This window comes from Gossypium arboreum, chromosome 12 (genome assembly GCF_025698485.1).
Source record: "Gossypium arboreum isolate Shixiya-1 chromosome 12, ASM2569848v2, whole genome shotgun sequence".
NCBI classification, from domain to species: Eukaryota; Viridiplantae; Streptophyta; class Magnoliopsida; order Malvales; family Malvaceae; genus Gossypium; species Gossypium arboreum.
Window position 1 is genome coordinate 115,242,569 of NC_069081.1, and position 13,480 is coordinate 115,256,048.

Genomic DNA, 13,480 nt, shown 5'->3' on the forward strand with positions numbered 1-13,480 from the left:
AGCCACTACCTAGTACGGTATTTAAAAAAAAAAGGAACGCCCACCGTGGGGCTCGAACCCACGACCACAAGGTTAAGAGCCTTGCGCTCTACCGACTGAGCTAGACGGGCTTCGTTGATACGGTTATAAACATATAATGTTCTATGTTAAGAAACAGCTGCAGCAGCCATCTATATGCTCGGGTGTATGAAGAAGCCCAAATGACTACATCTCCTTCAATCTGGGCTCCAAACCAACAAAGTCCCAGATTTTCTTCTCATAAAACATTAAAATTAGCTTGTCATTATCTCACTTGTGTAACCTTTCATCTTTTGCCTTGTTGATATATAATATCAATGAAAATGTACAAAGAGGAATCAATATTTTGATGAAGAAATAGATCAAAAATATCGTCTAAACAACATCTTTAAAAAAATGCATAAAAAGATTTTTTCAGATCGAATTCTAAGTCATCGAAGTGAATTAGATTTTAAGTCAAATTATAATATATTTTATTATAATTTTATAACAAGCCTCCTAGTGCTGAATTGCCCATGTTTTCGAATTGGATTCGTGTTTTTCTATCGACATCGTCCTATTTAAAGTATCAAAGAAAAAGCAATTGCGTTAAAATATGAATACACTAAAAGTAGGAAGAATATCCAAGGTTTGTAGAGGTAACACGTGTCCAATTTTCTTTTTCCAAAGACATCTTCTACTTTCTTTCCAAAGACTCTTCTACATATTAAAGGGATTCCAGAGATTTCATCAAACTATCTATATACCTACCATACATAAAAGAAAATTATTAAATTTCAATTTTAATTCTGAATTCTGAAATTTAATATTTATATTTTATTTTCTAATATAATTGTGATGTCAGTTAATTCAAATAATTAATATTATTAACTTTTCTATTAAAATATTAAATGGTTATATATAATTTGAATGCTTTAAAGGTATTGAAAACTAATACATCTTTTACGTTTCTCCTCTTTTTTTTTCTTTTGCATTACAAGACAATGATCAGATTTTAAATTTAGTTTATATTATGTTGTTTTAAGCCATAAATTTTAATTTAACATAATTTGATCCCTTTACTTCTATAATGTTATTACTTAATCTAAATAATTAATATTATTAGCCATTTAAATTACTACACTAGTGTCAATTTGTTTTCCTTAAAAACACCATTCTAACAAAAATAATGTTTTATCATAATAAGTTCAAATTGATGTTTTAAGAGAAATCCACATTAGCATTTGCAATGTTAGTTTTTTGTCACATTATTACCAAGTGTGTTTTTTTTAAAAAAAATTTTAAAGTGTCACACCTAGGGGTGAGTATTCAATCGAGTTGAGTCAAATCGAGTAAAAAATTTTTGAGTTAGTCGAGTTGACAAATCCTATTTTAACAACCGAACTCAATTTGAAATTTTTCGAATCGAGTCAAAAAATTTCGAGTCAAATCGAGTCGAGTTAACGAATCCTATTATTTATACTTAATGTTGTGTTTAGATGGACCGATTATTTAACTAGTAGTTGAAGTACAAGATTATTTAACTACATGAATAATATAATGATTTAGTCTTTTAATTTAATGAGTAAACATTTATCAAAACGACGTAGTTTCACCTTTTAACTTAATTATTTTGAATTTTAACTTTTAATAAAGTAAACATTTATCAAAACTACGTAGTTTTGTCTTTTCTTATTCGGATTTTCGGATAACCCGAATTGTGTAATTCATATTTGAGTTAAACCGAAAAACTTAATTTTTGATTTGAGTTGATTCGAATAACTTGATTAACTCAAATAACTCGAACTATTTAATTCAAAATTTGAATTTTTTATCGAGTTTTCCGAATCGAATCGGATTTTGCTCACTCCTAGTCACACCAGTGACGGTTGTGGCAATTGGACTTGAATTTTAAATTTAGGATAAAATACACTATTAGTTACTAAACTATAGATAAGTTTTCATTTTAGTCACTTAACTAAAACAATTATAATTTGGACATTGAACTATTCAAAAGTTTCCATTTAGATCACCGGGTTATTAAAATCAGCACTATATGGCTTTTTCCATCCACGCTGCTTGCACCAATCGAAAAATATTTTCTCCCCTTATATTCTACAATTTATTTTTTTTTTTTTGTCATTAAACAACTCTAGACATCATGAATATATGAATCAAAATGAAAACTTTAAAATAATTTAGTGACGTGAATAAAAATTTTCAAATAGTTCAATGACCAAATTGTAATATTTTTTTAATTAAGTGACCAAAACGAAAGCGTACCATAGTTGAATGACTAATGGTGTGATTTATCTTAAATTTAAAATACAGAAGGAAAAACAAAAATAAAAATTTTAAATTTTAAATTTTAAATGGAAAAAATATAAAAACTTGAAATATATTAAAATTTCACTTGATAATTTGACCCAAAATAAATAATTAAAGCAGAAGAATACAAAACAAAATAGCTAACAAGCAAAAATGTTTTACCTTTCTTCTTCTTTTACACTAAACTTTCACTGCAATGACTAACTTAATTAAACCTTAATCAAAATATATCTTAAAATTAACTTTTAGATAAAATAAAATACTATGATGACTACAATATCCAGAAATTTCTCTCCAACGTTTTCCGTTGTTCTTTTTCTTTTTGGGAATATCTATGCAGCTTCCACTCAAAACTGGATTAAGATTTCGAATGTTTCCTTTAATTTATCAAATTTTATACCAACCTAATATTTTAGACATCATATGATTACATATGAATACATTTCATACATTAATTAAATTTTATTTGAAAATTTTTAACATTGCATGCAAGAATCAAGCCAAATAAAAGTTGGATATAACTTTTCAAGATAATCGAAATTTCTTTAAATAAAATATTTGATTGACTAAAGATCTCTAACAAATATACACTTTATTAAAGTATTTTACCAAAATTAAAGATTGATATTGATATTACTTTTAACAAACATTTTGTAGTATATTAGATGGTTTGTTTAGGTTAAGTGTACAAGAGTGATAGCAACTAATTTCTTCTATTAAGATTAAGAATTTGTTTTGAAGTTATAAGTTATAAGTAAGTTGAATCAAGTTCATCAATTTACTCTATAATATAGGTGTAATGTTGCACTTTGATATGTACTTTATCATTATATAATGGATTATTCTCTATGCAATCCTTCACAATTGTAGGAAATTTACCAACAACGCAGAAAAATGATCGTGTCCATTTATGTTTTTACAACTTATTTTGATTTCGTTTGGATGCAATTGAACAAATATCTGACATGTAAAAATCAAGATTAATTATATATTTTACTAAACTTTACCATCAATCAACCACCTTATGGTTGGTGGAGAAAAAATGCCATAGAAGTTTATGTACTACATTCTCTAATGCATATTAGTTTATTTACTTTGAAATAGGTTTCATAAATTATAAAAATAAGTAAAATATTCTCTTCACATCTTCCAAACCTTCAAATAAGAGGATAATATATTTCAACGCACTCAAACTCACATTCTCCTGCACTGACAACAATACCAACTAAAACTTCCAATTAATAAAATTTTCTCAATACTGACTAAAACTATATTTAAAATAATAATTTATGATAACAAAACACCGGTTTAACCTATATTTATTCACGTAAGACCCACGTGATTCATCATATTTCTCATTATTTGAAAATTTAATAATAAAAAATAATTGCACCTCAATGATCAGTAAAAAAATTCATTTTTTTCCCATATTGTATTACGACATTTAAAATAAAATAAAATAAAATCGTGGCTCCACAGTTGGAGCGAGCCAGACAGCCCAACTATTTAAGGACCATTTCTGATGTAGATGGAGCCCAAAAAAACAAAAAAAGTGGGCCCACTTTTGTAATGACCAAATTTTCAGAACCATTTTATACAATTTTCACGGTAGATCAAAGTTGTTTTAAATTCAATGAATGGGCTGAAAAAGTTGATAAACGTTTTAATTATATTAATCTGAGTAATTCTTTTTACTTTATATCCTTTAAGTTAAAAAGTAATTAATGATATTCAACATGTATATGCTATAAATATAATTAAAATATTTAAAAAAATCAATCATAATATATAAATAAAATATTGTATAAAAAATTCTATAATATGGATTAGAAATATTTTTAAAAATTATAAGTTGATAATGCACTTTTATAGTATTATAAAATATAAAATCACCCCAGAAAAAAAAAGTGCTTTCTTTCTTAGAAGGCAAAAGGCAAAAAGAGCTTTGCACTTTTATAGTGTAAAGAAAAAGAAAATAGTGAAGTCTCTATAGTTTGATGAACTCAAGAGGCTCTCTATTAAGCTTGCAATTGTCAAATGGAGTGCAGAAAAAGATGCATATTTTTGTATTTGATGGAAACTCAAACTAGCCAACAAGGTTCATGTTGTCATGCATTGGCCCACCAAAGAAAGCCAACAATAGACGGCCAGGATTCATGGGTACATTGTTTGATCATCTTTTATATTTTTTTTTGTAGAGGTGGACCACCATGTCCCCGCCCCTAAAAAATATGGACCACTTTGGACCAATGTAAACCGTCCATGATAAAGACCATGGGTTCATCCACCCGAAAAGTAAGGGTGAAAGCGGTGAGGCTGCCTGCCCCACCCAATGCCTAGAGAGTAGAGTGAAGTGAAATTGAACCACCCAAAATTTGGAGTGCAATTTGGATTCCACAAATAAAAAATGGAAGTAAAAAGTAGGGACCCATGGTCCCATGGTGCATGCGCACCCCAAATCCACGGGTAACACGTAGTAGACCCACACCCCCCCCCCCCGGCCTTTGCACGGGTTATGTTTGAAAGCCTACATTATCCTTTTCAGCGCGTGTAAGGGAGGAAAGGAGGTGATGATGTTACGGCGCGTGGACTGCATTGTTTCCGGGGTATGGATATGAAGCGGACCCACCACAAGTACCAGTGTCCAGACCAACTCCGCCTACCACTCCAACGGGAACTTGCCCCACGACCCCTACTGACACGTGTAATACACTAGTTGATACCTTCAAATTTGCGGTCTTATATATATATATATATTACGCATGTCGTAATAATGGATCATGTTTAGGATTCGTATTTATTTTTAATAATATTATGTTTAAGATTTAAATTTAAAATTTTTAATTATAACGTATTTTATCATTATAATTAATAATTTATTGATAAACAACAATATTCTCTGTAACAATTTGTATGCAACATTTCTAATTTTGATAATGAACTTGTTTCTTTTTTCGTAATTAGGATATGTGTAGTAAATAGTAATAATTAATTCTTACTCTCCAAAATGTCAATAATTAATCGTGATTTATTTCCATTTTCGATCCCAACCATGTGGTTATTATCAAAACTTTGAAGTTTTGATATGTTTTAAGATTAACTTTTGTTATTAAATCTCCAACTATACGGATTTAATTTATCTATTTTAATTTGATCATTTTAATTTTTATATTCTTCAAATTTTAAAATTTTAATAATGACCAAATAATAACTATTTCTACATACTAATAAAAAAGCTGATTAATGAATTTTAATCGTTGTTGTTTTTGTTAGGACTAAAATTTAGAAATTTAAAAGTAAATCTACAACCTTACATATACTATAAGACTAATAACATAAATTAACCAATCGGATTTAACCGCTATTCAAGTTAAGACTGAAAAATTAAAAATTCAATAGTTTAGGAACTAAAATGAATAATTTAAAAAGTATAGATGTAAAAGAACTAAATCCACAACCAGGGGCAGAATAGAAGAAGTGGAGCAATGGTTAGTATGTAAGTTAAGAAGTTATAATCGTGGTTACAATTATACAATAGCAGAATTTAAACTAAACCAAATTTCGCACTAAAACATGGATAAGTGTGAAGATATGGTGCTATGATGGAGGAGGAACTATATACTTTGCATTTTGCAACTTGTAAGATGAACAAATTCTTACAATAACACCATCACTTTGAGAACACACAGATTACAGAACTGTTTTCCGCTTTTGTTCGCATTGTAATTATTTATTCCATTGGAATATATTATATAATATGTTCCAGAATCTGAAAACTAAACTCTACGGATTTTATTGCTTAGAAGCAGCTTTTATCTGCTGTTGATGATGATTCCATGAACGACCCATCAACTGCAACTCTTGTTTATCATAAATCTCCAATGAAAAATCCCTAAGCATTTGAGCCTTTCCCCCAGTGCCACCGCCACCGTTACCACCCGAACTCACGCTTGGCGCCATTGTAGACTTCTTTGCCTCCGTCGCTCCTACTGGCGTACTGCTTGTACTCACAGCCAGAGTTGATACACCGTCGCACACGACAGCTTGAGTTTCAGTCGTTGTCGCAACGAATGAAGATGTGGGCCTTACGGCTATGTTACAAGCCGATGTCAAAGCTGGCGAGAAAGCCCATAACTGTGGCGGTGGCCGCTGATTAGTAAGCCAATCACCGGAAGCCGTGGGCGTGGACTGTGGGATCATCCAAAACGCATTAGCCGGTACCATCATTCCAGTATTTCCGACAGCCCACACTGGCACCAGAGCTTGCTGAGCAACCGGAGCTAGCCCTGAATATTGCGTCACTAACCTCTGCTGCTGCTGCTGTTGTTGTGCAATTGCGATCGGAATTCCATCATTTACATCGCAGAACTCGCTGCTCGCCGGGCGCTTTCTTTTCTTCGTTCTGTCATCTATTTGACTATTATTATTGGAAGTGTTAGTGATTGAGGTTGTGGGAATCTTGAGGGTACCACCGACTGATACAGCGATAGCAGGCACAGTGCCGGTACCGGTAGCTTCAATAATAGCATGTTCAGCGTGTTCGAGGAGCCATCTGACGGTTTCCCCATCTGATTTATGGCCGAGTTCGCGAGTCAGCTGGAAGATCCTGGCGGCACAAGTGGCGGGTATTCGGATTCTTCGACCGCGGCCTTCAACCTTCGTGTGACGGTCCTTGTTGTAGGAGCGTTTAGCGGTGGTAACAGGCGTGGGGATAGGGATTTGCATTGACATCTGCCTGCTAACTGGGACTACCCGAATAGGCCGCGGAGGATGGGTTTTCCGGTCCGGGTCGGGTTCTATTGGCTCTTCTTTCAATGGCATAACCATTAACGCTGAGTTTTCACAATTCTCATCGTTCTTGACACTGTTAGCGGCGGTGGGCGTGGCGTTGTTAGGTCCTCCGGTACTGGTGCTAAGATCAGATGTGCCTGCGTCTTCAGAAGGATCCATTTCCTGGATCCGAATTGTATTACCCTTTTGGTCAGTGAATCAAGGGGAGACTTTGTTGCTTGGAGAAAGTTAGGGGCCGGAGGATTGTAATTTATAAAGGGTTAAACTCATAAATGATGGAAAAGAAAGACAAATGGAAAATGATTACAAGTGTAGGGATAATAGAAAGGTTTAATTATGATCTTAATCTTTATACATTTCACAATTCAAAATTTAGTCCCTTTACTTTTAAAGTCAGAATTAAATAGTTCCCTTACTTTTACTGTTTAATTATTGAAGTTAAGTTTATAACACTTTTAAAGAACTTTTATTAAATTGGATAATGTGTCATTTTTAAAATGAAAAAAATATTATTTTAATTAATATTACTAGTACGAAAGACTAAGCAAGCAAATAAAAATGTTGAATTTGGAGTTACGAGATTTTTTTTATTGTGAATCACGAACAGTAAGGTTTTTAGCACTACCATAGAGAAAGCTCTTTCTCTTTACATAGTTTTCACGTCATAAATCTTTTATTTTAAAAATGTCACAAACATAATTCTTTTTATTTGTTTTCAATTGTGAGACTAAATTCTAATTGTTCAAAGAGAAAAGGGACTAAAAGCATAGTTGAACCTAAAAAAGTTATTTATATTTGTTGGACTTTTCATCTACTCGGTTTGGTTTTATGTTTCTGATATTTGTTTTTGGTTGGAAGAGAAATCCAACGGCGGTGATTGCATTGGGTCCCATTGGTCTGGGTGACCAAGGTGATGGGACAGGTGGCCACTACTGTCAACCAATAAACTTGTGAGTGGTGTCAGAAATGTCTGAAAAAGGGCTTTATCTTTGTGGGTTAACAAATTTGATTCATTGGTTGATGCCACGTATCTATGGTGGTCTCCGTACCACTACACAATAATTAGCCTTTAAAGCTTCTTTCGATGCATCAACAAGCTAAGCTAAAAATAAAATATATATCTCATGTAAATTCACCAATATATTGCCAACTATTTGTTTCAACATAGGTAAAACTGGGTTTACAATGAACTTATTACAAACAAGATTGAAAAATGAAAATAGGGTTGAAAAAGGGATTTGCTGCTACTTGGAACTATGTCGTTTTCAACTTACAAATGGGAACCCAGTTCTTGGTAAATCCGTTGTTCTTCAGTGACCATTGACAACAGAACCATTCTCATTACCAGTACAGTTCCCGTCCTTCTTTGCGTAGAATCTCCGGTACTTAGAATCCACTTCGGTGAGGTAGTATGTTCCGGGAGACAACAGGCTAGAGTCTTTGCTAGTCACAAAGTCTTTAGCTCCATACCTATGCTCCATGAGGTGCATAGTCTCGACGAACTTCTCAGGGGCAAACTGCACAGAATCACCTCTGTTACAATCTTTTCGGTGACAATTAATACGAGAATGAAGAAAATTGTCCTTTCAGTTGAGTACATCAGGCCTAAAATGGAAGTGCAAGAATTACCTCATGCCTAGCCTTCAATTTTCCAGCAACATTCATCACCGTCGCAATGTTCGATAGGCTAAAAGGATGTTGACCTTCATGGAGTCGCAATGAAAACATTGTGGCAGTCAGTCCACTTCCGTATGAGAATAATATTACCCGCTTTCCTGCCTGCATGTTGTTATATATATATATATATCAGATGTGTGTGGAAATAGGGGCAGAGAACTGATTTTCATATTTGGAAAAAAGAAATAAAACAATTACCAGTTCACTGTTTTTGTTGTGAAGAAGAGATGCAAAAGCAGCGTACAGAGATGCTGTGTACATGTTGCCAACTTGCTTTGGTATCAAGGTGGTTGGTTGCACCTTGGCATCATAAAGGGGCTTTGAAACTTGTTGGGATGCCTGCAAATGCATGAAAGTAAGTGGCATCAGCAAGAAGTCTACCGTTTATGAAGCAAACTAATTAAGAATCTATATGACATTTTCATTTACGGATTACAATCATGTATCAACTATACCACAAATTTGTTGGTAGAGTATCAGACTTCTAATTTTCACTGATCGCTAACTAGAATCTAACCCTAGATACCACAAGTACCCAAAAAGGAAGTTAAAAATAGACCTTCTCAAGATCCCTGCTTTGGTAGCTTTCATCACCGGTCAAAGTTGAAAATGGAGCCAATTTTTCTTTAGCAATGTCATCAACAGAACTACAAAATTACGTAAACCGAGTAAATAATAATACAGAGATGGATCAATCAATAAAATCTCAGAGCATTAAAGAAAAAGAAAAACCTGGCATTCCTCACAAAGTCATTGAACACCAAACGAGCAAAGCTTTTTTGCACAAGCTGCAGCAATGCAAATGGAAAATTTTAAAATAAATTCCAAAATTCCCACAATTATTTGAAAGGTGTTTCTATCGATTTATCAATAACTCGTCAAACTAGCTACCTTATTATATGGAGAATGAAATACAAAGTAGTCAGCATCGGAAAGGGAAAATTGCTTGCTCTCTAGTTTCTCGTACCTGCCAACCAAATATAGAGGCATTAGCAGATAATAACTAGTACATATTCCACATTCATAAAGGAAAAAAAGAAAATACTTCAAGTACTTCTACAGTGACTTACTTGTGACAGAAGTATTTATAGCAAGTATCAAGAGCCATGAGATAGCACGTTTGAGAGAGTTTTCCATCAACAACCTACACATGCATGTCAATAGATAGAACCATTATCTAAACAGGAACTCATAATGAACAAAAATTTCAATATAGGTGATTGGTATGCCGAGTAAATGGTTCCTATAAACAAATTTAAATGTCTTTACCGGATATTCACTAGCAAGGTTGGGCTTGTAAAAGTCGTAGGCATGGGACATGTGACTCCCCCTAAATTTGCTTTCAAATGCAATAGGAGCATCAGGCCCTATTAGCATAGCAATTGCAGCTGCTCCTCCAGTTGGCCGGGCTGGTCCTTCAGCATAGACCTGAAAAACAAAAGATCTCAGGTTTTACTTAACTGTACTCAAATGACTTGAAAGCTACATATCTTGCCTATATAAATGTACAAACTAAGAGAAACATAATGTGTGCTTGGCTTCCTGAAGTGTGCAATGATCGTGTGAACAAAGAAGCATGTTATGATCCCCTTTAGTCCAAAACTAAAACCATGCACAGAGTGGCATTTAAAAAGAAAGGGAAAGTTTGCTTTTTAAAAGTAACAGTACAGGAAATGAGCATACCGCGCTGTCAGTACAAACAACAATGCCATATCGTCCATCCCATGAACTACTTTCCACCCAATTGACACAGTTGAACAGAGCTGCAGTCCCTCCATAACATGCATTAGTTGAGTCGACCCCTTCAATGTCAGTGTTTCCACATTTCTGTTTGTTTAACATGAGAAAAGAGCATTAAGTGAAGAACAGACATTTAATCATAAACTGCAACAAAGTTGTCTTAAGAACTAGATAGAGATTTAATCATGAACTTTCAAGTTATTCAATATGAAATTATATGCACTTCTCACTGATATGCCTCTAGCTCCATCCACTAAGATAGGATGAGATCTTTGACTAAGATGGCTACCATATAGTAATGTTAAAGCTTTTGAAAAAATGATCCCAAATAAGTGCCAGAAGCTATAATTTTCAATTAATATTTCAAGCAATTTGATGATGTTTCAAAGCATACGTTTTGATTAGTTCTTTTATCCATCTAGGATGAAGAAAGGGGCAACTATCTAATGTAATAATATCATGATGATCGGGAATATTACCTCAAAAATTTGCATTAGGAAAGTCTTAATGGACTTGCTCTTGTCTATCACGGTCTCGCTGCCAACTTCAAGACGGCCAATTTGTTTAGGGTCAATCTTATACTTCTCAAGGAGTGAAGTAACAACTGTCAAACTGCATATCGAAGATCCCGAGTTAGAAAAACGCAAAATAACCATACAACACATATTAAGAAGAATAGGTATAGAATGTAGGATCAATAACCTCATTGAGATAACATCTTCGACCTCAGTACAGAAGGCCAAACAATCTTGTCCAAGTCCAATGGTGTATTTTCCTTTGCTCACGCCATCATGAGCCTCCAAGGCTTCCTGTTTATGTAGGACAAAGAAAGGAATAACTAAACAAGCGATGCTAATGTAATTGACAGGATCCATAAGATCCATTTATTACATTAATTTATTATAGAACAACAACAATAAAGAGATTGTTCATGTTATTAATTTATTAATTCTGCAATAAAAGGTTTCCAAGAGGAAAGGAAAAAAAAAAGAAACATCACTATTTTCCCGAAAATTTTATAAATAAACATAGAAAACAAAAAGGCCATAATTCTACTGGTATTAAAAGAAAATTAGAAGTAACTCCAAAATATCAATTAAGACAAGTATTTAGACTCAGGACAATCATGCAGACATAACATATAAGAGAGAAGAGTGAAATACAAGAAACTATTAATTACTATCCATCTGCGATCCAGGTAAAGAAAAAGCCAAAGCTAATGAACAAGAATTCACATCAAACAGTGAGGTAGCCGACATGTACACTTTGAACTGTATATAGAGTTCCCAAAACACCGTGATTTAGATGACCCCATCAACTCAAATCACATAAAAAGAACACTGGAATAAACTTTGCAAACAGAAAATTAAAAATCGTAAAAAAGACCAAAACAAGAAGGGGGGAAGGAAAGAAAAGTGCAAGCAAAAATAACCCAAGGAATCCACCTTTTACCCATTTTCTCACTTGTATCAACCACGAAACCAAAACCCAGAAACCCAAAAAAATCCCAGAAACCCCATTTTCTCACCTGTTGAACAAAGGTAGGAGGGAAGTAAATATCCATAGCAATAATTCCCACATTCTTAGCCATTTTTCTCTCACGCGAACGATGATGGATTAGCTACAACAAAGATTAAAACGAAAAGGGATATTTTTTCTTGGATTAAGAAAATGATGCTTCCTTTTTGTTTCCCCGAAACTCAGCTGAGAGCAACGTTGGTGAGGAACTGTGAATCCGATGTGGGTGTCGTTCCACTATATATAAGCAAATGCAGACTTCATGAGTTCGTCTCACGTGTATAGTTGGAAACTCTAGTTTCTGTTTCCGCCCTCTTCTTTTCACTTATTTACGGTTTTCGCCCTCGTGTCAGTGTCGAAAATGGTATAAAACTTTGGGTTTCGATTATTTAATAAATACGGCGAACATTTGCAAAAATTATTAAATTTCGATATAGATGAAAATTTTATAGAATCAGTCTTGATTATAATCATATTTTGTTAATTTACTATATATAAAAAAAATCATAACTAAATCTCAAAAATAAAAATGGATCACAATTTTTTTTTAACTTCGTTTGTGAGTAAAAATTATTATTTTTAAATTTTAATTATTTATAAATTGAATTCTATAAGATACTCATTAATGTAGGAGAAAGATCTTTATAAATTGCAAATATAGAAAATAGAAGTCAAAGATCCAAAGGAATGGATAAAAAGTATTTAAAAATATTTTATCGGCTTGATTGATGTAGATATTGTTGTTAATGCAAGACGATATGGATTCGAATGTATTAAAATACATTGTCCTTTTATCTATGGGTTGAAAATGACTATAAATAGTTCTAGACATTATGTTAAAAAATATATACGATCGAACATATAATAAAATTATTAAAATGATTATTTATATAAAAATGATAGATTCTAGGGTAAATTTTATTTAAATATAATTTAAATTTGATTTAATTATTAATTTAATTTATCATAGTTTAATTCAATAAATTTAAGTATTCTATAATGATTTAAGTCTCAAATTTTTATGGAGTTGATGATTAGATTTGATAATTTATATATGATTTTTTTCTTAATCTTTCGTTTAATTGTAAATATTAAATATATCTATTTTAAATACAACATATCATTTATAATATGAATCATTTATTCGTTAATAGGGTGTAAATGAATCGAGTTCAAACGAAAAATGATTTATTCTTGTTTAGTTCATTTGTTTATTATTTGGCATGTTCATGTTCCATTTATTTAATGTTTACGGACATGTTTAATTATTGTTCATAAATATTAAATTAACGTGTTCACAAATAGAGGTGCTCGTGGATCGAGTCGAGTCGGTTTCAGTCGAGTTTAAGCATGACATTAACATATTTTACACTCGCTCAAGCTCAACTCGACCCAAAATATGAGCCTAAAATTTTACCTAAACTCGTCC

At 32.7% G+C, this 13,480-nt stretch overlaps 2 protein-coding genes and 1 non-coding gene across 3 annotated transcripts; all 3 read right to left on the bottom strand.

Moving 5' to 3' along the window:
* Positions 1 to 37: 37 nt before the first annotated feature.
* On the bottom strand, positions 38 to 110 carry TRNAK-CUU (transfer RNA lysine (anticodon CUU)). The gene has a single exon. It is a non-coding gene; the product is annotated as a tRNA-Lys (tRNA).
* Positions 111 to 5,962: 5,852 nt separating this feature from the next.
* On the bottom strand, positions 5,963 to 7,525 carry LOC108482026 (transcription factor TCP19-like). Its single transcript, XM_017785134.2, has one exon. It carries the CDS (start codon positions 7,273 to 7,275, stop codon positions 6,118 to 6,120), a length of 1,158 nt encoding a protein of 385 aa, XP_017640623.1. The 5' UTR covers positions 7,276 to 7,525; the 3' UTR covers positions 5,963 to 6,117.
* Positions 7,526 to 8,236: 711 nt separating this feature from the next.
* Positions 8,237 to 12,309, bottom strand: LOC108480217 (hydroxymethylglutaryl-CoA synthase-like). Its single transcript, XM_017783125.2, has 12 exons — positions 12,062 to 12,309; positions 11,236 to 11,342; positions 11,013 to 11,145; positions 10,477 to 10,620; positions 10,063 to 10,221; positions 9,864 to 9,937; positions 9,685 to 9,760; positions 9,526 to 9,581; positions 9,353 to 9,440; positions 8,992 to 9,132; positions 8,746 to 8,895; positions 8,237 to 8,633 (listed from the first exon to the last, which is right to left on the bottom strand). The coding sequence occupies exons 1-12, from the start codon at positions 12,122 to 12,124 to the stop codon at positions 8,427 to 8,429; spliced, it is 1,398 nt and encodes a 465-aa protein (XP_017638614.1). The 5' UTR covers positions 12,125 to 12,309; the 3' UTR covers positions 8,237 to 8,426.
* Positions 12,310 to 13,480: the final 1,171 nt, after the last annotated feature.